The sequence below is a fragment of the Emiliania huxleyi genome (assembly GCF_000372725.1).
Source record: "Emiliania huxleyi CCMP1516 chromosome Unknown EMIHUscaffold_13, whole genome shotgun sequence".
In the NCBI taxonomy this organism is placed as follows: domain Eukaryota; phylum Haptophyta; order Isochrysidales; family Noelaerhabdaceae; genus Emiliania; species Emiliania huxleyi.
The window spans coordinates 96,082-116,054 of record NW_005201287.1 but is presented as its reverse complement, the minus strand read 5'-3'; the positions used below and the strand labels follow the sequence as shown (position 1 = coordinate 116,054).

The window sequence follows — 19,973 nt, the reverse complement described above, 5'->3', positions numbered from 1 at the left end:
ACCGAAGTGGTCGGAATTGCACTGCTCGTCATCGTCTTTGCGGGCACCTGCCTCCGCCACACACTGCGCGTGGTGCGGGCGAGGGCGAACCAGGCGGAGTACGGCCGGATAGCCACGCCGGCGCCGCCCGCGGCAGACCGGCGCAAGGTGAGAGACAGGCCCAAGCGTGTGAGCGCGATGGAGACGGACGGGGCGTAGCATTAGGGGGTCGGGGGAGGGCGTGGTGGGCAGGGCCCGGGGGGCGCCAGGGCGTGTCTAGAGGCAGCTGGGGGGGTCGTCTATAGCTGTGTTGGGCGCGCTAGAGCCGAGAATACAAGAATGTGGTCGTTTTTCTCATCGGATGCTCGCTATATATATAACATCGATTGAAAAAATGCGATAAGGCGATAACCGATATGTTATCGGCCCTGAGGGCCGGGTAGGAGGGGTCTAGGTTACCTCTACCTCTGAGGGCCTGCGGCCCTCTTACCTTTACCTCTGGGCAGCCGTGGGCCCTTTTACCTTTTACCTCTAGCTCTACCTCTGAGCGACCGGCCTAGGGCCGTGATTTACCTGTGCGTGATCTCTCGTGTCTCGAGTGATCTCTCGAGTGATCTCGATAATATGTGATCTTCGATGGACGATGCAGCTATTTTCAGGGCTGAAATTTTCACTCGCAGGCTCGTAGAGAAGGGAAAAATACAAACAATGCGCAGCCGCACGAGTGTGTTTCTGAGATCGGCTTAGGTGAGTGGCCAGGCATTTCACAAAATGGGCGCCTGGGAGCAGCTCACGCGCGACGCGTCGGAAGCGCCGCGATCTTCTCGGCTTGCCCTTGCCGCTCACAAGCGGATGCTGACGCCTCGCGACCGGAGGAAGTTGAGCACGCGATCCGGATGCCTCTTGTAGTCCTCCAGCAGATCGAAGCCGTTCCGGCCGACTCGGCTCGCGCCCCAGAAGATTTGGTTCTCCGTCATTACCCTCGTCACGTCCTCCTCCGTCCCCTTGTGCTTGCCCCAGCGAGCGCTCGTGCTCTCCGCGAGCTCCGGGTACTCCCCGTCGCCGTCGCTAAAGTCGTCGTCCTCCGACCACCGCTCCGCGTGTGGATCCGGGCGGTCGGCATCCCCCTGGAGCGGCCAGCCGCGCTCCATGGCGACCGAGAAGGGGCGGATCTTGACGCACACCGCGTCGCCGGCCGGCGTCTCGAAGCGGATGTCCATGCCGCCGGAGCCGTCGCGCGCGCGGGCGGGCGGCGCCGGGTGCTCCTCGTACTCGGTCATCTGGCCGACTGGGTCGCGCAGCGCACACTTGTACGCTCCGCTCAGATCGCACAGGTAGCGCAGCGCCTCGGCGCGCGCCTCGAAGGCGTCGTCCACGTGCAGCGGGCCGAGGGTGATCGTCTCGGGGTGATCGTCGTCGCCCGTGGGCTCGAGGATCCGTGCGTACCACGGAGGGGTTCCGATGTCGTCCATGGGGTACGGCGCGGGGCGGTTTAAGGCGGGGTACGCTTGCACGGCGCCGCGGGGGCGGGGGAAGACGTTGAAGCGGAAGCGGAAGTGGTGCGCGCACGAGGAGCACGGCTTGAAGCGCACGCGCGGCGCGACGTACTCAAATGTTTGCTTCTCGAACTCGGTGCGGCTGGAGCGGTGCCAGCTCTCGATCATCGGGCAGGAGCGGTGGTGGTACTTGGCCCGTGACACATAGACGACGTGCGCGCGATCGACCTCGTCCAGATCCGACGGGACGTCCGTGGGCACCTCGAGCGGGCGCGGCAGAGGCGGCGGCGCCATCACCGCGTGAAGCTCGGAGCCGGTACTCGACAAGCGCGAGCGGTTGCGCGCCATCTGCTCGGCGACGCGACGAGGCCGTCGATGCCCGCCCCCGGGCGCACGTGCCCCCCTCGCAGGGGCTGCTGGTTTACAATTTGCGCGAGCTCGAGCATGAGTCCAAAGGCCTCCGGGCGCTGCTGCCAGGCGCTGGCCTTGCAGCGCTCCGCGAGCTCGCCAAGCTGCGACTGCAAGGACGCGTCCGTGTGCACCACGCGCACGGCGGTGCCGGCGAGCACGCAGCCGAAGGCGTAGACGTCGATCTCGCTCCCGTAGTCGCCGCTGCGCACGCGCGGGTCGCGGAACACCGACGTGCCCACGCGCGCGAGCTTGCGTGGCGCGTCGATGCGCTGGATGCTGCCGAAATCTGCGAGGACGCCGCAGAGCACCTTGTCCGGACCGGCGTGCCGATCCATGTGAAGCAGCACGTTGCTCTCCTTCACGTCGCCGTGGATGTACCCGGCGTCGTGCACGTGCTGCAGGGCGGTCGCAACGCAGTGTAGGATGCGGGGGAGGGCGCTGCGCGTGACGAGCGCGCCCGGGCGCGGGTGCGACAGCGAGCCAAGCTCGTACAGGGGCATGACGAGCGCCCAGCGGCCGCTGCGGTCGAGGGTGAAGCCGAGCACCTTGACCACGCACGGATGCTGCAGCGTCGTCAGGTGGCGCATCTCCTCAATCAGCGCGTGCGCGCGATCGGCGCGCGGGACGGCCTTGACCGCCATGCTCGCGGGCAGCGCGTCGCGAGCCGCGCGCGCGAGGAGGCGCTCGCGCACTGCGGGCTCCGGAGCGGGGTGGGGCGAGGCTCGGAAGATGGTGCCGAAGGAGCCCTCGCCCACCTTGTCGCTCGAGAGCGCCAGCGCGCCGCGCAGGTCGAAGGTGCGGTCTGGGCGGCTGCCGGGCAGGAAGAGCTCGCGGAAGCGACGGTGCCGCACCGGCACGTCGATGGCAAAGAATCGGACGCCGGGAAGGGCGTCGCGCGCGACGTGGTAGAAGCCAGCGTCGGCGTGCTGCCCGCCCCACGAGTTCTTGAAGCGCCAGAAGTGGTGCGCCGGTACGTTCGCGCCGCCATGCGAGTAGTCCTCGGAGCCCTCGATGACGACGGCGTGGCCGCTGATGCGACCGTGCGGGTCGCCGAGCGCGCCCGCACTGAGGATGCCCATCGGCTCCGCTCGGAAGAAGGCTTCGAAGTGAGCCCACTGCGAGCAGCTCATACGGAAATCCATCACCACCTTGCCCTCGGCCTGCTCGAGCACCTCCATCACCGCGTCCGTGGTCTCCAGCTCTTCGCACTCGGCCTCGTCGCTGTGCGGGCGTACGTACGTACGGAGCGCCCAGTCGAGCACTGTAGGCACGATCGCGCCTTCTTTCCCAAATCGAGCTACGAGCTCTTCGAGGACGGTACTTCGAAGGGGCGCGGACTGCGCAGGAACGCCGAGCCTCCGCAGCGCGTCGACGACAAGCGTGGCCACCGCGTGAGCGTAGCACGTGCCCTCCGAGCCTTGGTCGTGGACATACGAGTTGAGCGCTGCGGTGAACCGCACACGGCGCTGCGCCATCGCGGGCTCTCTGTGGATGAGGACCAAGAAAAATCTTGAGATTGACGACGGTTTCACCTCGCCCGCTCCGCCTCCCAAGGCGCCATGGTAGTCAGCCCGGATACAATATAATATCAGCCCGCGTTCGACGGAAAGTAGCAGGGCGTTCCACGTGTCCGGGGCTCTTGATCAGCCGAGGGCCTTGCTCGCCGAGTGGGGCCACTGACAAACATGAAAGTTCTGGAAGCCAACAGTGGGCTGATATAATAATATGAAAGCCTGTGCCCGCCAAGCCCCAGGAGAGGAGATACATGAATACAGTCCGCCACCGCTGGCAATATACCGCTGGCGCGCCGACGTGCTGCCCGAGCGCGTTTGGGGGCAGCAGCAGCTCCTCGCTAGGTAGGCGCCTTCGGAAGGTGCCACACCCCTTTCCAAGCCGCGCGCGAGTTGAGCTCCGATTTGCGCTCTTTTTCGCACACGCCCGACACTAGTAGGTGAGGATCGACCATCCTCCGCTAGCAGGGCTTCGTCGGGCGCGTCTTCGTTGAGCGGTGGTGCATCTCCCATGCTCCCACCCGCGCCCTCCTGGCAGCCTGCCCGCGGCCCACACCGACGCCCTCGCATGCTCACCCTAGTCGTAGGTGCGTTTTTTTTGCGTGCCCCCCGTCGATACGGGGCGCTGGGCGATGGCTGGGCTTGTCGCCGGGCGAGCTTGCGCCCCTCAGCTGGCCGCGGAGCGGAGGTGCGAAATCGAGGCGGCGCGGCCCATGCGCGCAGCCTGTCCGGCCGGCGCGCGCATGGTTCCGTAGCCCGTCTAGTGCCTCACTGACCGACTCCAGCGCTACGGTGTACGTGGCCGGTGTGATACTGGAGCTGTGGGCAGCCTTGGGGCCGGCGGGAACCGCCGTCTAGCGGTCGCACTAGTCTCTTTTCGTTGTTCGACCTGTTTGTTCGACGGTTGTTCGACCATACTTTGAGCCTTAATTATTAATTCGGGTTTGGGTCTCTGAGGTCGATACTAGCGTCCATAACTTGCCACAAGCATGCTTTACAAAAGTCCTGCGGAGCAGGAGTCGCAGAACCGCCGTCCGCGCGCGCTGTGAACAGTGCCATGGTCGAACGTTGTTCGACGACGTCGAACACGTAGCGAAAGAGAGACCGCGATCGCTGCGCTGCGTCACCGCGGGCTGCGCGTGGGCCTCAACACGTGGGCGAGCTACGCACGAGCATCCGCACGCGCGTGGCGGCTGCTGCGAAGGGCAGCAGACGCATTCCAAGACCGGTGCGGCCGCCGAGGCTGGAACAGCTGGCGCGCGGTGTTCGTGGAGCGCCGGCGGCTGTCGCGGCAGCTGCGTGGGCGAGCGCTCGCAGCCCTCGCGCACGGCAACGAGCGGAAGGCGTTGACGACGTGGGCGCATCGATCGCAGGTGCGCGGGAGGAGGATCCGGCTGTTTTGCCTCGCACTCGCTGCGCTGCGTCACCGCGGGCTGCGCGTGGGCCTCGGCAGCTTGTTCGCCCTCAGCCGAAGCTGGGGCCGGTCCCGTAGCCGAGAGAGCCCGCGCCGATGAGTTCGACGCGGTCGGGGGGCCTTGCGGAGAGGCCAGCGAGATGGCGATCGCTGTACTTCATGGTGTCATCAAGTGACCGGCTGACAAGCCAGAGGTCGATACTCTGGACGACCCATAGGATGCCACGAATGCCTGTGCTGAGGGAGAGGGAGGCGAGGCCAGAGGCAGACTCAGCTGCTCTCGGGTGATCTCGCTTGGTGGCCAAAAATGGCTCTTAAATTCGCGCACCTGGTGTCCGCACTGCCGCATGGTGCGAGCCGCCACTCATGAGAAGGTCTCTGCTGCGATGCTTTTGCTGTGTGCGTCAATGCAGCAACCCATCGAGCGCGTCACTATGACCTGACCCCTCTGATAACCGACGTCGCCAACGGCAAGCCTGCGTCCGTGTTGCATATGCTCTCCAGTCATGTTCGCATTGCGGTGGATTGCCAATTCGAGCCACTCGAGCAATCATGCACAATCAATGCACCGAGAGACGCGCAGATTCTTTGCACCGCGCGGGGGTCAGCAGGCAGGCAGCAAGGTCAAGTGGTCGCGGCACTGGTCATTCGCGATGCGCGGCGCATGATGCGGTAGGCGATGCGATCAGCCGTCGGCAAGCGGCGGTGAAGCCTGGTCCATGGCCGGGCAGGCGCGCCGCAGGCGAAGCGCTCTCGCGGGGCCTTGGTCGTCCCACCTCCCCCCCCCCGAGGACAGAGCCCTCGGCGGGTTACGTTCACGCATCACGGGCGTACGTTTACCTGGTAATACCTGCCCTCACGTGGTTTTTCCGTTTACCTCTACCTCCGGCGGTCTGAGACAGGTTTACCTTTACCTGAGGCCCCCCACGCCAGCCCTACCTCTACCTGCGCCCCCGCCCTCAGAGCCGAATGTTATGTGCCGTGAATGCCGCTAGCCGGCCCGCGCAGCGCCTCGCCCCCCGACGCCCCACGCGCGTTCTCCCAACGTCACTTCATGCTTCACACTTATCGTCTTGGGGGGCAGTATGAGCAGCGTCTGGATGATGTCCTGTGGCGAACATGCGTTGTGATTTGACAGAGGTAACAGTGGCCAGCCACAGGGGCCACACATCGGAAGCAGTCCGCGTTTGCCCGGGGACCTCCTACCCGCCGCGCTCTCGCATCTCATAAACATCTGCATGTCTCCTCCCCTCTCCCTCACGCCGCCTCGTCGAGCAGCTCGACCAGCTCGCGCACGTGCTCCGCGTTCGGGAGTGGCTGCCCCGCCGCCAGCTCGCCCGAGTCCGCCATCGCCGCGTAGCCCGCCCGCACGTCGCGCGCGAGCCGGCGCACCTCGTCGAAAGGCGAGCGCTCGAGCAGCGCGTGGAGCGCGACCACCTGCCGCAATCGTGTCACGCTCTGAGCAGTGTCCCCGCTAGAGACTACAAAACCCCGACTACATCTCGGCTCTCGATCTCGCCTCGGGGTCGGGCTCGCGCAAGCCGTTCGACGCGACCGCCGAAAAGTCGGGCAGCAGCACATCAACGAGGAGGCGCCGTCCGACGAGGCGTGCGACCGCCGACCCGTGCGCCTGCATGTAGCCAGGCCGAGATGCAGCCGAGATGCAGCCGGGATGCAGCCGAGAGATACAGCCGAGATGCAGCCGAGATGCAGCCGAGATGCAGCCGAGATGCAGCCGAGATGCAGCCGAGATGCAGCCGAGGTGCAGCCGAGATGCAGCCGAGGTGCAGCCGAGGTGCAGCCGAGATGCAGCCGAGGTGCAGCCGAGGTGCAGCCGAGGTGCAGCCGAGATGCAGCCGAGGTGCAGCCGAGGTGCAGCCGAGGTGCAGCCGAGGTGCAGCCGAGGTGCGGCCGAGGTGCAGCCGAGATGCAGCCGAGATGCTGCCGAGGTGCAGCCGAGGTGCAGCCGAGATGCAGCCGAGATGCAGCCGAGAGATACAGCCGAGGTGCAGCCGAGGTGCAGCCGAGGTACAGCCGAGATCTAGCCGAGATCTAGCCCTTGCGCCTGCGCGTAGGCCGGCCGCGCGAGCCGCTGCAGCAGCGGGGCGTGCTCGGGCCACAGCCGCGCGTTGGCGTGGAAGGAGCCGCCGAGCAGCTCTCGCTGCGCGTGCGAGAGGGCCTCCCCGTCCGGACGCACCTGTGGGGAACACGTCCCGGACGTGTCGCGGACAAGTCTCGGGCAGCGCCTCTGCGTCCAGCCTCACCTCGCGCGCGCCCGCCGCCGCGTTTGCAAGGATGGCCATCGCAGCGAGGTGACGGAGCGGATCTTCCGCCGCCAGGAGGCCGCCGACGACCTCGCGCAGGGGAGCGCCTCGGCAGAGGGCGCCGCACAGAGCCGCGGCGTCGAGCCGCCCGCCGAAGCCTGCAGGGAAGTTCAGAGAAGCTTCGGAGGAGGGTCCTCTCTAGCTGCTGCGTCGAGCCGCCCGCCGAGGCCTGCGGCAGCCATCGACGCGCCGAGCGGGCGCGCCTAGTAGCAAGCCTCCTCAACTCACTCACTCCTCCGGTTGTCACTCATCGCGGCTGCCGAGCGGAGATCGCCGCGTGCGGAGCCCCAGGCACGTGCATTGTCTGGCCGAGCGCGCTGAAGGCGGCAGAGAGGGGCTGCGGAGGGAAGCGGCAGGCGCCGCCGAGCACGCTTCCCTCCAACTCGCCGCCCTCGCCGCCGCCGCCGCCGCCGCCACCGCCGCCGCCGCCGCCGCCCTGCGCCGAAGCACGCGCCACAAAGTAGCCGCGCATCGTCGGGTCAAACCAGCCCCTCTTGCCGTCCTGCGGCAGCGCCGTCCCGGGCACGAGCTCCTCGGCGAGCAACACGCCTGCTCACAGCTCCCTGTCTAGTCGCCGTCTCCTGCTCTATCTCCGGAGAGCTCGACGACGAGCTCGACGCCGACGCTGTCTCCGGCGGGCAGCAAGCGCGCCGCCTCTAGCGCCGCCTCCACCCGCTTCGGCGCCGCGCCGCCGTTGCTCCGCCCCTTGCCCTCCCCTCCGCCGCCCAACTGCGCCGACTCGCTCAGCGAAGCGAGCACCTGTGTCCAGGGTGAGGGCGCGGCTTAGGGCCAAGGTGAGCTGGGGCTAGGGCAAGGGTTGGGGCTGGGGCTTGGGGGCAAGGGTGAGGGGCCAGGGTGAGGGCGGCGAGCACCACGCGCAGCGCGTCGTCCAGCTCGTCGGCAGCGACCGCGAGCTCGCCGCCGCCGTGCGCCCCAAAGCGCGCGCCGTGGGGGTGGCGGAGAACGACCGAGCGCGGCCCTCCCAGCCGGCTGAGCACCGCGAGAGCGAGGTGGCGCGAGTAGACTGCGGGCACGAGCACCCACCTGGACGACGTGTGGGGCCGGCCCGACCTCACGGCAGGGGCGAGGCGGGGGGGGGGGGGGGGGAAGGGGGGGGCGCCTCGGGTTTGCGTCGGGCAAGCTGCGCTGCAGCAGCAGCCGCGTGGCGATACGCGAGCCACAGACCTGTGATGAATGATCCATCGTTCATGAGAGTGCTCAACAAGCCGCGTGGCGAGGCGCGAGCCACGGGCCTCGCGCGCTTCGGAGGTGACGCCGCCGCCGTTGAGGAGGAGGCACTGCGGGAAGGCGGCGCGCACCTGCCCACGGGTGGAGGCGTGAAGAGACGCCGTTCACACCCCCACGCACCGCTGGCGGGAAGAGGGAGGCCGCCTCGGAAGGCAGCACCCTGAAGTGTCTAGGAAGTGTCTAGGAAGTGTCTAGGAAGTGTCTAGGAAGTGTCCGCCTCGCCTCGGAAGGTAGCACCGGCGCGAGCAGCAGCAGCAGCGCCGAGTGCGACGCCGGGTCGCGCGGCGTCAGGCTTGGCTTTGGCGGGTAGGGGCACGAGTCGGGCGCGTGCGGCTGGTACGGCAGCACCGAGTTGCGGGCGGACGACTTGCGCGCCTCCTCGGAGCTCTCGTCGAAGAGAGCGGCGAGCGGGCGAGCCTTTGCGAGCAGCTCGAGGCAGAGCAGCTCCAGGCGCAGCATCTCGGCGTCGCCAGAGTCGGGCGTGCGGCTCGCCAGCGCCGCCTCCGTCTCCCTCCACCCCTCCCTCCCCCACGGCACCGCGGGGAGGAAGTACGTGACCCTTGCAAGCCACGCCCTCATCTGCGGCGTCAGTCGCTCCCAGTGCGCGCCTGCGGCACGAGGGGAGGGGAGGGCGGAGTGGAGGGGAGGGGAGGGCGGAGTGGAGGGGAGCTGTGCGGTGCATCCACAAGATCGCGGGCATGCCAAGGGCTGGCACCGCTAAAACTGGAGAGCGGCAGCCGAGTGCGTGTCGGCTCGAGCGGCAGATGGAAGACCGGGGGCCGTGTGGCTGCGTCTCGGGTCCGCGTGGCGGCGTCTCGGGTCCGTGTGGCGGCGTCTAGGGGCGGCGCTCCAACGAGATCGGCGCCGAGCAACGCCGTCAGCCCCGCCTCGCACCGCCTCTCCACGTCCGCGGGCGTGTGCGCCGCCACAAGCACCTTGCGCCAGCCAGGAGCCACCTCGGAAAGGTCTCGGAAAGGTCTCGGAGAGGGCGTGGGAAGGGCCCGCCCCGGGCACCTGCGTCAGCCTGCGCAGCGCGTCGGCGTTGCCTGTCGCGAGCGGCATAACCGCCTCGCGTTGCGCGGCGGAGGAGTACGAGTCGGCGGCGCGCAGGGCTCCCTGCGAGAACTGGTCGTACAGCAGCGGGTGCACCTGCGGTTGGGGTAAGGTGTTAGGGGTGAAGGTGTTAGGGTGAGGGGCCAGAGGGTCGTGCAGCAGCGGGTGCAGCTTCGGCCGCAAGGCGCATCGGGGCAGGTGGCGGTGCAGCGCGCCAATCGTGTGACGCGAGGGAGGGAGGGAGGGAGGGAGGGAGGGAGGGAGGGAGGGAGGGAGGGAGGGAGGGAGGGAGGGAGGGAGGGAGGGAGGGAGGGAGGGAGGGAGGGAGCAGCGGGGGGCAGCCAACCGGCAGCCAGACAGGAAGGCCGAGCTCACTCTCGCTCCACCGAAACAGCGCCGCCTCGTAGCCCGCCGCGCCCTGCGCTGCCGCCAGCAGCGGCTCCCATGCGTCGGCAACCACACACCGCCCGCGAGACACCTTGCAATCGGCAACCAGAGCGCAGCACGCCGCCGGAGCGGCACCACCGCCCTCTGCCGCAGCAGCCTCGCCCTCGCCCCCACCCTCGCCCCCATCACCACCTCCTCCTCCGCCGCCGCCCCCGCCCACGCCTCCTCCTCCTCCTCCGGCGCCGTTCTCCCTGGGCGGACCGCCCCGCCCCTCCGCCGCCGCGAGGGGCGCAGGCTGGTCCATTGCAGACTCGCCCACCGCAAACTGGCCCACCGTTAGCAGCTTGAGCGCGGCGCTCGCCTCGTCGAGCAGCGAAGCCGCCTCCGAGTGCCCTGCGCCCACCGCCGCCTGCAGCGCCGTCGGAGCGCCGGCCGGCGGCGCGACCTGCACCAGAAGAGGCGGACGTCCCGCAAAAGAAGAGAGAGTTTGGGGCGCGGCGCAGAGACGGCCCCGCACGCCTCGAGCGCTCCATGCCGGACCAGCTCTCGCAGCACGGCGGTGTGCCCTCCTGGGGGAGGCATCCGTGCCGGACCGCGCGTCATCGACTGCGGCTCGCGCGGCCTGCGCCCTCCGAAGTGCTACTGCGAGGGGCGTGAGACCGCAAGGCAGGTGTAGCCATCTACGTGCGCCAGCCCCGGGCGGCGGCGACGAGTGCGCCGTGCGGCGACTCGGCGACTGCGGCGGTGCGGGCGAGGGCGGGAGAGCGGCGGAGCAGCACGGCCGCGGCGGCGGAGCAGCCCGCGCGGGCGGCGGCGCGCAGCTTCGCGGCGTCGTCGAGCTCGGCGCCGGCGGAGGAGAGGAAGGCGTACGCCTCCGCCAGCCGGGAGAGGGAGGCCACAGCAGCGTCGCGCTTGTAGTCGTGAGCGACTTGGGCGGGCGTGAGGGCGGGAGAGGCATCCTTCGGCTGCGAGAGGACGTCCGGCTTGAGGCCCTGCTCCGCCAGCCACTCGAGCAGCGGCAGCGACGCGCCCATCGCGGCGTAGTGCATCGCAGTGTACCCCTTTGACGTCGAGCGAGCGTGCAGCAGCTTCGGGCGGCCCTGCAGGAGCTGGCGCGCCTCGAGGAGCTGGCCGTGCTGCGCGAGCTTGAGGAACTCCTTGGCGAGGCCCGCCTCGTCCTCGCCCTTGGGCTTCGGCTTCGGGAAGAGGAACCGCTGCATCTCCTGCACCGCCGCCTCGCGGCTCGAGAGGCGCGAGACGCCGGCCGAGCGGAAGGCTGCCTTGACCTCGCCGAGGAGGCAGACGTCGCGGTCCTCGACGACACCTGGCGGCGGGTGGCGGATGCACGCAATCGCGGGCGACGGGCGAGGAGGCGGCAACGTGAGCGGAGCAGGGTGTGCGCTCACCCTTTTGTGACTTGACGAGGTCGAGGAGCTTGCCAATGGCCTCGTCCGACCAGCCTTTGGCAGCCTCGGCGCCGGATATGGCACCGATGCGCTGGCCTAGGAGCGTCCGTTCGGCGACGGAGGCGTCCGGCATGGTCAGAAGGCGAGGGAAGCGGGGCCACTCCGGCTGCTGCTGTCACCTCCGGCCACACGGGGGACCCCGTGCTAGGACAAAAAGGCACAATTATGTGGTAAGTAACGTAAGTCTGCTGGAGCAAAAAAGAAACAAACAGACGTTATAGGAAGGAGGTTGCAGCGGATTCCGGTGGATGGGCCAGAGAAGTGAAGGCGACAACAAGACTACCACCAAGTCCATCGCAGGTAGCTGGTAGGGCTGCCGGCGCCTCTGGCAGGGGGGCAAGCAGTGCGGGCTCGCCCCTCCCGCCTCGTACCCGGGTAGCGCCGGCGGCTGCCCGGGCGTGGCGCGGGGCGGAATTTGCTCGCCGGCCACTCTGCACTCCGTGGATCGCTTTAGCGCGCGTCGCCCCCGCCGCCGCCCGCGCTTTCGGAGGGCGGCGGCCGCTCGCGACCTCCGCGGTCTCCGCGGTCGCCGCCATAATCGCGCCGCCGGTCGTCTTGCCCGCGGCCGCGGTCGCGCGAGTCTTCGTGGCGGTCCCCCTGGGGGCGGTCGCCGCCGCGGTCGTCACGGCGCTCGCGCGAGCGGTCGCGGCGGCGGTCGCGGTCTCGCGAGTCATCGCGGCGGTCCCGGTCCCTCTCCCGCCGTTCGCCGCCTCCGCGGTCGTCGCGGCGGCCTTCGCCTCCGCGGCCTTCGCCTCCGCGGTCGTCGCGGCGGCCGTCTCCGCCGCGGCCGTCGCCTCCGCGGTCGCCGTGGCGGCCGCCGCCTCGTGGCGGAGAGCGGTCCCTGGGCCGATCGAGGATGCTGCTGAAGTCGCCAAAGTCGGCATCGGAGTTCCGTCCCTTCCCGCCGCCGCGAGTGCCGCGGTCAGGGTCATACGCAGACGTGCCCTTGCCCTTGCCCTTGCCGCCGCCCTTGCCGCCGCCGCCGTAGCCGCCGCCGCCGTAGCCGCCGCCGCCCTTGCCGCCGCCGCCGCCGTATCCGCCGCCACCGTACATCGAGGGCACCAGGACTAGTACCGGACTAGTTGTCTGGGTGAGGTTGACGTTAAAAAAACCTCCGCCGGCCTGTGTGCGCTGCTCAAGTTGTATTAGGTATACTAGCAGGTTGGCTCGCTAGTCGCTCGCCGGCCCGCGCAGCACGCGCGGGCCTTTTTTGTGGTCGGATGTTGGTCGTCTCGAATTTGATCGTGGGCAGGGCGTGAGAAAGCTGGACAGCTCGGTCGATGCGAGCCACCAGCTCGTGAGCGACGGGCGCGACGGGTTCCTCGGCGTAGGCTTGGGCGTGGTGAGCAGCGCCGGCGAGAGAGGGACGGCATGCGGCTCCCAAACGAGCCGCACGGGCTTCATCTGGGCCGCCGAGGCCACCTCCTTGGTCGCGGTGGCGGGCGTGAAGGCGAGGTGGGCCGAGGCAAGCGCTGAACGTGCCGTGCCGCCTTGCGCCCCTGAGGAGGGACGAGTGTGTGGGGTGCCACGGGCGGGGGGGAGCGGTGAGAGGAGAGCGGTGGGCACCCCCACGAGGGGCTGCGCTGACGCCGCCTGCCACCCCACGCACGCCACTGACGCTGTGGGGGCGGCACGATCGAACGCGCTGGTCGGGCGGGCCGTCTGAGTCGCCCAAGCGGTGCTCTGCCGGCCGGTGGACGCGAGGGTGGCCCAAGAGGGCTCAAAGTACGGAGCCGATACCCGGCCGTCCCGGACGCCTGGCACGCGGGCCAATGGTCCAGCCGTCCTGTGCATGGCTGGAGCGAAGGAGGGAGAGCTCAGGAGGGCGACGGGGCAGGGAAGGGGGCGATGCGATGCGGCGAGGTCTAATCGGCGGCGTGGAGAGAGGAGGTGCCAAAAGGCGACTATAGAGAGGCCTCTACGGGTGATATAGTGCGCCATGCCGGCGGGAGAGGTCTCTCACCGCCCCCCGGGCCGTCTCGAAGGGCCGTGCAGCCCACGCCACGAGGCGCTGCTGGCGGGAGCCTGGAAGGACTTGGCCTCGTTGCACCGCGCCGCGTTGATTCGCGACCACCGTCGGCCGCGGACGGCGTCGGCGTGGCGGCCGCGGGCGCTCGCGAGACGCGCCGCTCTGCGCTGGTTCGGTTCGTTCGACTCGTTGTGCCGCCGCACGCCCGGCGGCCGCGGGTCCCAGAAGTGGTTGCGCGGGCCTCTTCCTTTCGGCCGCGGGACGGCGTCGGGCACGTCGTCGGTCGCAACAGCGGCGCGGCGAGCCGCGGCACGTCGTTGCTGGCGCTGGTGGTTTGAGGTCGGCATCGTCCAGAGCTCGGTCGACGAGTCTAGAGCTTCAGCTGGTCGGGTGCCATGTTTGTGCGGAAAGTGGCAAATATATCTCTTTGATTGTTGGCAAATCAAGACACAAGTTGTAGGTGTATGCTTAAGTGCGGCGCGCGCGCGGGGCGGGGTGCGCGCTGTGCCTCTGTGCTCGTGCGTCGCCCATCTCTCATGGAGCTGCCTACCTGCTCTATTTATTTGCTATTATTTAATTTTAATAGCGGCAGTCGCCCAACCAAGGGTGGGCGACGGCTAACAAGGTACAGCACCACCCTGACGCCTGAGTGAGAGGGTTCAGGCGAACTCGTAAGGCGGGGGTGCGGTTTTATTTCATATTTCATATTTGCGGAGAATCTACGTCTGATCTACGACTACGTGTCCCCGGCCCAGTGACCGGTGCCGAATTAGAATTCCATTTGTTGCGGGAAGCATGCACACGTCAGGACTCCACACACACTTACGGCCCACGAGCCTCGGTCCCTCGGAGACTGCACGCGGAGGGCCAGGGCTATAGCGAGTACAGAGCCAGCGGCTCGAGGGCGCGCCGGCATCCGTCCTCGTAGTCCGTGATGAGCGCGGACAGGGCGCCGTGGTCCGCCGCCGACGTCGCCTCCGCCGCGACTCGGTCGAGCTCAAAGTCCACCTACACGGCAATCGCGTCGCGCTGACAGCCTGTCGCCCCTGACGCGCGGCCGGACCGCTCTCCAGGCCGTCGACCCGCGCGGCGAGCGCAGAGAGCACCGCCGCCGCCGCCGCCGCCGCCTCGGGGTGTGGAGGAGGCCGCGGCGGCCCTGCCTGCGGCGGCCCTGTCTGCGAGGCGTGGCCCGGCGGCGGGTGGGGCCCGCCGCAGATGGCGGGGGAGGAGCAGGAGGCGGCGAAGAGCAGCGCTTCGCCGTCGGCCCCGTGCGGCCTGTCCACAATCGCGGCGCGGTCAGCCGCCGACGTGTGCACGGCCCGCCGGCGTCATGACGGGCACGGGGTTCCCGGGCTTGGGCGCGGGCGAGAGGGTCGCTGCGAGCATAGCGAGCCAGCTCACGCCGAGCTGCTCCGAGCTCGCGGTGAGCAGCGGGCGGGCAGCGCGCTCTCGCCAGCCGCACAGGTCGTCCAGGTCATCGCCGCGCTCGCTCGCCTGCGGTGGAGACGGCGCCGCGCTGATGGCTGCCACCGCACACCCGCGCGCGGGGCTGCTCGCTCGCTCGCCACAAGCCGCGAGATATGGGGAGGTATGGGGAGGTATGGGGAGGTATAGGGAGGTATGGGGAGGTATGGGGAGGTATGGGGAGGTATGGGGAGGTATGGGGAGGTATGGGGAGGTATGGGGAGGTATGGGGAGGTATAGGGAGGTATGGGGAGGTATGGGGAGGTATGGGGAGGTATGGGGAGGTATGGGGAGGTATGGGGAGGTATGGGGAGGTATGGGGAGGTATGGGGAGGTAGGGGGAGATGTGGGGAGATATCCTACTCGCTCGCCGCAAGCCGCGAGCAGCGGACGAGAGACCGCTCCGCCACACCCCCGAACAGCTCCGACCGCCACCGCTCCGCGCCGGCGGCGGAGGGAGCGGCAACGTGCAGCGGCGACGGAGGCGGGGGCGGCGGCCGAGGCGGGCCGAGGGCCTCGATCAGGGCCATCCACCCCTCGGCCGCCGCCTCGGCCACTCTCTCCACCGGGTGCGCCTACTCACGCGCAGTGTGTGCGACGCGGCCCTCGTTGCGCCTCGACCTCTCACCACGCCTCCCGCACCGTGCTGCCAAGCAGGAGCCCCACCAGGCCCGCGCTCGGCGGCGGCGGCACGGGCGGCGGCGGCGGCGGCGGCATCGCCTCCGGGACCGGCCCGCCGCCGCCCCCGCCGCCCGCCACCGCGGTGAGCTCTGCGGGCAACGCCTCGGCCATCGACTCGAGCAACAGCGCCGCCTACCGGTCTCGGCCGCACCTCGGCTGATCTCGCCGCAATCTCGGCGCGGGAGACTGCAGCGGGCCGCCGCCCGCCAGCGCAGTCAGCTCCGCCGCGAAAGCGACGCCGACCTCGTCCTCCACACACACGCCGAGCCGCCCAACCTCCCCCGCCCACCCGCCGACAGCGGCCGCCACCGGCCCGGCCGCCCGCCTCGCCGCCTCCTCCTCGCCCTCGCCGAGCTCGCGGGACGCGGCGGCCACCGCGCGCAGAGCCGCCGCCGCTGCCGCACCCTCCTCGGAGGCGGGTCTGCTGCCGACGGCGGCGGTGAGGGAGGCGAGCAGCGTCGGGTGCGCCGTCGCGAGCTGCTCCAGGCCAAGCCCCGCCTCCGCCCACGCCGCGAGGCAGCGCAGCGCCGCGCAAGCGTCGACTGGCGGCGGCGGCGCGGCGCCCGGCGGCGGCGGCGGCGGCGGCAGCAGCGCCGCCGACACGGCACCGACGGCTACTGCGCGCGCCGCCGTGACTGTGGGCTGGAGCGCGAGCTCCTCCACCGAGCCCGAGGCGGCGAGCGCGTCAGCCGTCGCATGCACGAGCAGCAGCTGCCTGCAGGGACGGGCCGGGAGGCGTCTCGAGTGGGAGGGCGGGCGCCGAGACGCTTTGCGCCAAGACTGCGGCGGTGCCTCGCGGGAGGCAGGCTGGCCGCCACGGCGGGCGTCAGCAGCTGATCGGCCGCCGCCGCGCCGACGGCGGCGTACGCGGCCGCCGCCGCTAGCCGCGCGAGCGCCGCGCGGGACGTGAGCGCCGGGTTGGCGTAGAGCTCGAGCAGCGGACCCACAGACGAGACCTGCGCGGCACCTCCGCTGCGCGAGCCCGCCTCGGCGAGCAGGCCCGCCGCGGCGACGAGGGCCGGCTCGGCTGCGCCCGCCGGCGCAGCGAGAAGAGCCGCACAGACCTGCGGAGCCTCGCTCGCTGCCGCAAAGTCGATGAGCCACGCGTTGGCCGCGTGTCGGTCGGCGGCGCTTGCGGTCGGCGAGTGCAGGGCGGAGACGGCAGCAACGAACTCCTGGGCCGACATCGCTGTGAATTCATTTGTTTGTATTTTTTTGCTCTTCATCAATTCACAAAAACAAGACATCTCTGTGAGAGATAAGGCGATTCACAGTGCCTTGCCTCCCCACACTTGTCAGTGTGAGTGTGATGGTTGGGGAGACGGTGTGAACGGCGTCTGATCTATGATCAGCGTCTTCCTAGTTCACACAGCGTCTTCCTCTGTCCGACAGCGTCTTCCTCTGTCCGACAGCGTATTCCTTATCATCGAACTCTACATACTGCTCCCGTTCACATGGCACCTTCGCGTGAGATTCTCGACGACACCTCGGTCGTCATCAACGGCACCTCGGCCGTCTGCGAGTCGCGCAACCTCGTGCGCGACAACTCCATCCGCTCGATACGGTTGGAGGACACGGATGCTGAGTTGTGCGGCAAGGCCGACAACCAGCTGGACATCACCTGCATCATCATGGAGGACCCCGCCAAAGGCAAGGCCGAGTCCACCTTCAACACGAACCACATCATCACGTCTGACAAGTATTCCAACATGCCGCCCGACTCCACGCACTCCATCCTGCTCAAGCCGAACAACGGAGACAGCGTCGGAAACAAGTGCCTCCTCTTCGGCGCGCCCGTCTCCCGGCCGAGTGTTTCTTCATGACCGAGAGTGGCTGGCCCAAGATGGTCGCCGAGTCCATGGCCATCGCTCTCGAGCAAAAGAAGGCCTCCGAGGTCGACGTCGACAAGATCCTTGAGCCCGAGCCTCTCAAGCCTTTCGACGCCGGCTGCTCGACGCGGTCGACGCACATCGTGGAGTGGATCCGTCACCAAGTCCGCCACCGCATCATCGGCCTCGGCGTCCGCATCTCCAAGCTCCTCTCCGACGTCCGCCCGGCGCTCAACTTCCTCCCGAACCACGCCATCGAAAACGCCATCGCCGATGCGTTCATGCTCGGCTCCGCCGCCACCGTCAACAACGACTTCGACGCGCGCAAGTTCAAGGTCGCGCCCTTTGCCGGCAGCCCGAACGACTACGACCGCTTTGTTCGCGACGCGATGGACTACCTCGGAAGCTGCTTCGGCAACCACCAAGATGAGGAGTACTCGCTCGGCGACGAGGCGGATGGCAAGTCGCCCTACGGCTATATCGAGCAGGACCCGCTCGACGCCTCCTTCTTCTTCAATGGGATGGCCGCGGCTCTCCCGTTCCCTGGCGCCGCTGCGCCCGCTGGCGGGCACCCCCCTGGCACGCCGCCGAACGCGCAGCGCGTCGCACTCCTCTCGCGCGCCAACCGCCGCAAGAAAACCCTCGCCGCCTTCCTTACGGCGCACGTCACCGACCAGAACCTAAAGACGATGCTCCAGAACCAGGCCGCTGGCGACGGTGGACGGATGTGGCAGCTGCTCCGCCAGCACTGCTACCGGCCGATCAACGACCTCACCATGCACGACCTCAAGGACAAGATTTCAAGCCTCAGCTTTGACTCAGTTGAGATTGGGCGCTCCGCCGACTCGCTCAACCGGCTCGTGCAGGTCCTCAACAACCTGAACCACCAGCTGCCCGCTGCCAACCGGTTCACCGAGTCTGAGATGGTCGAGAAGGTCTTGCGCTGCATCTCCTCCCTCGGCAACACGCCCCTCGCGCACGACGCGCGGCAGGAGCTTGCTGCAGATGTCACCGAGCGGCGCTTTTGGCTCCCCGCCAACGCCGGCACCGGCGTCGCTGCGCACCGCTCCATGATCGTCCTCCCCGTTCTGGCACTGTGGGGGAGGTGCTGGAGGTCAGTGCTCAGATCGGACCCGTCCCAATCCCGAGGAGTGCCGAGGAGGCCGTCAAACACCCCCTCTACGGCAAATCGTGGCTAGCTGCGATGACTGATGACTTTGTCGGCAAGTCTCAGGACAACGGTGCGTGGGAGCTCGTCGCCGAGCTGCCGCCCGGCAAGCGCGCCATCAAGGGCAAGTGGGTCTTCCGTGTCTTCTACAAGGACGACGGTTCCGTCGACCGCTTCAAGGCGCGCTGGGTCGCCTGCGGGTACAGCCAACGCCCGGGCATCGACTACCTCGAGACTTACTGCGGCACGCTGCGGATCGAGACGCTCCTCATCTTCCTCGCCGACTGCAACGCCAACGACGACGAGCTCGAGCGCTGGGACGTCGTCAAGGCGTTCACCTCCACCACCAAGCTCGATGTCGAGATGTACGTTGAGCAGCCCCACGGCTTCGTCGACCCAAAATTCAAGGCGTGCCGTCTGCTCAAGGGCCTCGAGGGGACCAAGCAAGGTGGCGCCATCTTCCAGAAGGAGAACACCGCCGTCCTCAAGGCGTGCGGGTTCGAGCAGTGCGCCGCCGACCCAAACCTCTTCCGCATCATCTTTGATGACGGAGGCTACATCATCGCCGTCGTCTACGTCGACGACATCTTCGTCCGCTACCAGAGCCCGACCAAGGGACGAGTCGACACCACCTTCGCGCGCTACTGCCGCTCCTTCAAGGCCACCCGCGTCTCTGAGCCGAGGCGCATGGTCGGCTTCGACATTGCTCGCGATCGACCCGCCCGCAAGCTGCGAGTCTTCCAGACCAACTACGTCTGCGAGCTGTACAAGAAGTACCTCAGCTCGCAGTGCTCCAAAGACTTCACCACGCCTGTCCAGTCGTCTCGCTGCCCCGAGTTCATGGCCATGACAGGGGCGACCTGCGAGGAGGACGACCGCGCCGTCGCTGACAAGCCCTTCCTCCCGCTCATGGGCGGGCTGAACTGGGTCGGCTCGCCCGAGCTTTGAACGGCCGCCAGGAGCACCAAGAGGACTCCTCTTGGCTGTGCTCAAGTGGGCTTCGACCGGCCTCGGCGGGGGGCGGGTTGTCCCGGCTGCGGACGCGTTCTGCAGCTCCCTGGGATGGGGACAGCACCCCGCCAAAACTGCCCCCTCGGCAGCATACAGCACTGCCAGCCAGCCTCTTCCTCCTCCTCAAGGGCTGTACTATAGGGGCCATATTGCGCCGCCTCCTACTGGCACGCTCGCACGCGAAGGGAACACAATGGGGAACCCTCGTTTCCTAGTCACTCGGCCCCCCAACGGAGGAGGCCTCGCTCCTATTGGAACACTCCAACATCAGACGATTTGCCCTCTCGCGCGTGCCGGCGTGCGTCCCTTTAGCCGCTTTTTGAGCCGCAAAGCTATTTTCTTTTGGGTCCCGCTGTGGGCACCCTAACCTTACCTTACCCCCCATATCCATATCTCCTCTCACGACACGTATAAGCTCAGCCCCGCCCCTCCACCGAGTCCGCCGCCTCCGCCGAGTCCGCCGCCTCCCCGGCCGCCGCCTCGTCCGGCCGCGGCGGCGGCGGCGCCACAGTGCCCCTCTTGTCGACGAGCGCGACGAGGACGAAGCGCGTCCCGCGGGTGA

At 68.5% G+C, this 19,973-nt stretch overlaps 4 protein-coding genes across 4 annotated transcripts; all 4 read right to left on the bottom strand.

Moving 5' to 3' along the window:
• Positions 1–821: 821 nt before the first annotated feature.
• On the bottom strand, positions 822–3,361 carry EMIHUDRAFT_200874 (hypothetical protein; the record flags this gene model as incomplete). The annotated part of the gene is made up of 3 exons (XM_005789083.1): positions 822–1,181; positions 1,269–1,736; positions 1,871–3,361. The coding sequence occupies 3 exons, from the start codon at positions 3,359–3,361 to the stop codon at positions 822–824; spliced, it is 2,319 nt and encodes a 772-aa protein (XP_005789140.1).
• Positions 3,362–5,868: 2,507 nt separating this feature from the next.
• EMIHUDRAFT_449071 (hypothetical protein) lies at positions 5,869–11,401 on the bottom strand. Its single transcript, XM_005789082.1, has 16 exons — positions 11,230–11,401; positions 10,518–11,147; positions 10,343–10,392; positions 9,783–10,268; positions 9,398–9,532; positions 9,238–9,318; positions 8,621–8,962; positions 8,321–8,433; positions 8,008–8,179; positions 7,742–7,894; positions 7,593–7,667; positions 7,368–7,452; positions 7,076–7,233; positions 6,877–7,008; positions 6,331–6,441; positions 5,869–6,248 (listed from the first exon to the last, which is right to left on the bottom strand). The coding sequence occupies exons 1-16, from the start codon at positions 11,360–11,362 to the stop codon at positions 6,069–6,071; spliced, it is 3,036 nt and encodes a 1,011-aa protein (XP_005789139.1). The 5' UTR covers positions 11,363–11,401; the 3' UTR covers positions 5,869–6,068.
• A 1,517-nt stretch (positions 11,402–12,918) lies between these two features.
• Positions 12,919–13,131, bottom strand: EMIHUDRAFT_351799 (hypothetical protein; the record flags this gene model as incomplete). Its single annotated transcript, XM_005789081.1, has 1 exon — positions 12,919–13,131. A coding segment is annotated over one exon (213 nt), but the record flags the coding sequence as incomplete, so codon positions are not given.
• A 1,000-nt stretch (positions 13,132–14,131) lies between these two features.
• Positions 14,132–16,590, bottom strand: EMIHUDRAFT_200868 (hypothetical protein; the record flags this gene model as incomplete). The annotated part of the gene is made up of 4 exons (XM_005789080.1): positions 14,132–14,266; positions 14,567–14,752; positions 16,067–16,118; positions 16,355–16,590. 4 exons carry the CDS (start codon positions 16,588–16,590, stop codon positions 14,132–14,134), a joined length of 609 nt encoding a protein of 202 aa, XP_005789137.1.
• Positions 16,591–19,973: the final 3,383 nt, after the last annotated feature.

Excerpts from the sequence above, each read along its gene's own strand:
- EMIHUDRAFT_449071 (XM_005789082.1), bottom strand. The coding sequence starts at position 11,362 with ATGCCGGACGCCTCCGTCGCCGAACGGACGCTCCTAGGCCAGCGCATC. Across the intron at positions 8,963-9,237 it reads CGTTGCTCGGCGCCGATCTC|ATGAGGGCGTGGCTTGCAAG; the intron begins GTTGGAGCGCCG and ends CTGACGCCGCAG. Across the intron at positions 8,180-8,320 it reads CGATGGATCATTCATCACAG|GTGGGTGCTCGTGCCCGCAG; the intron begins GTCTGTGGCTCG and ends CACGTCGTCCAG.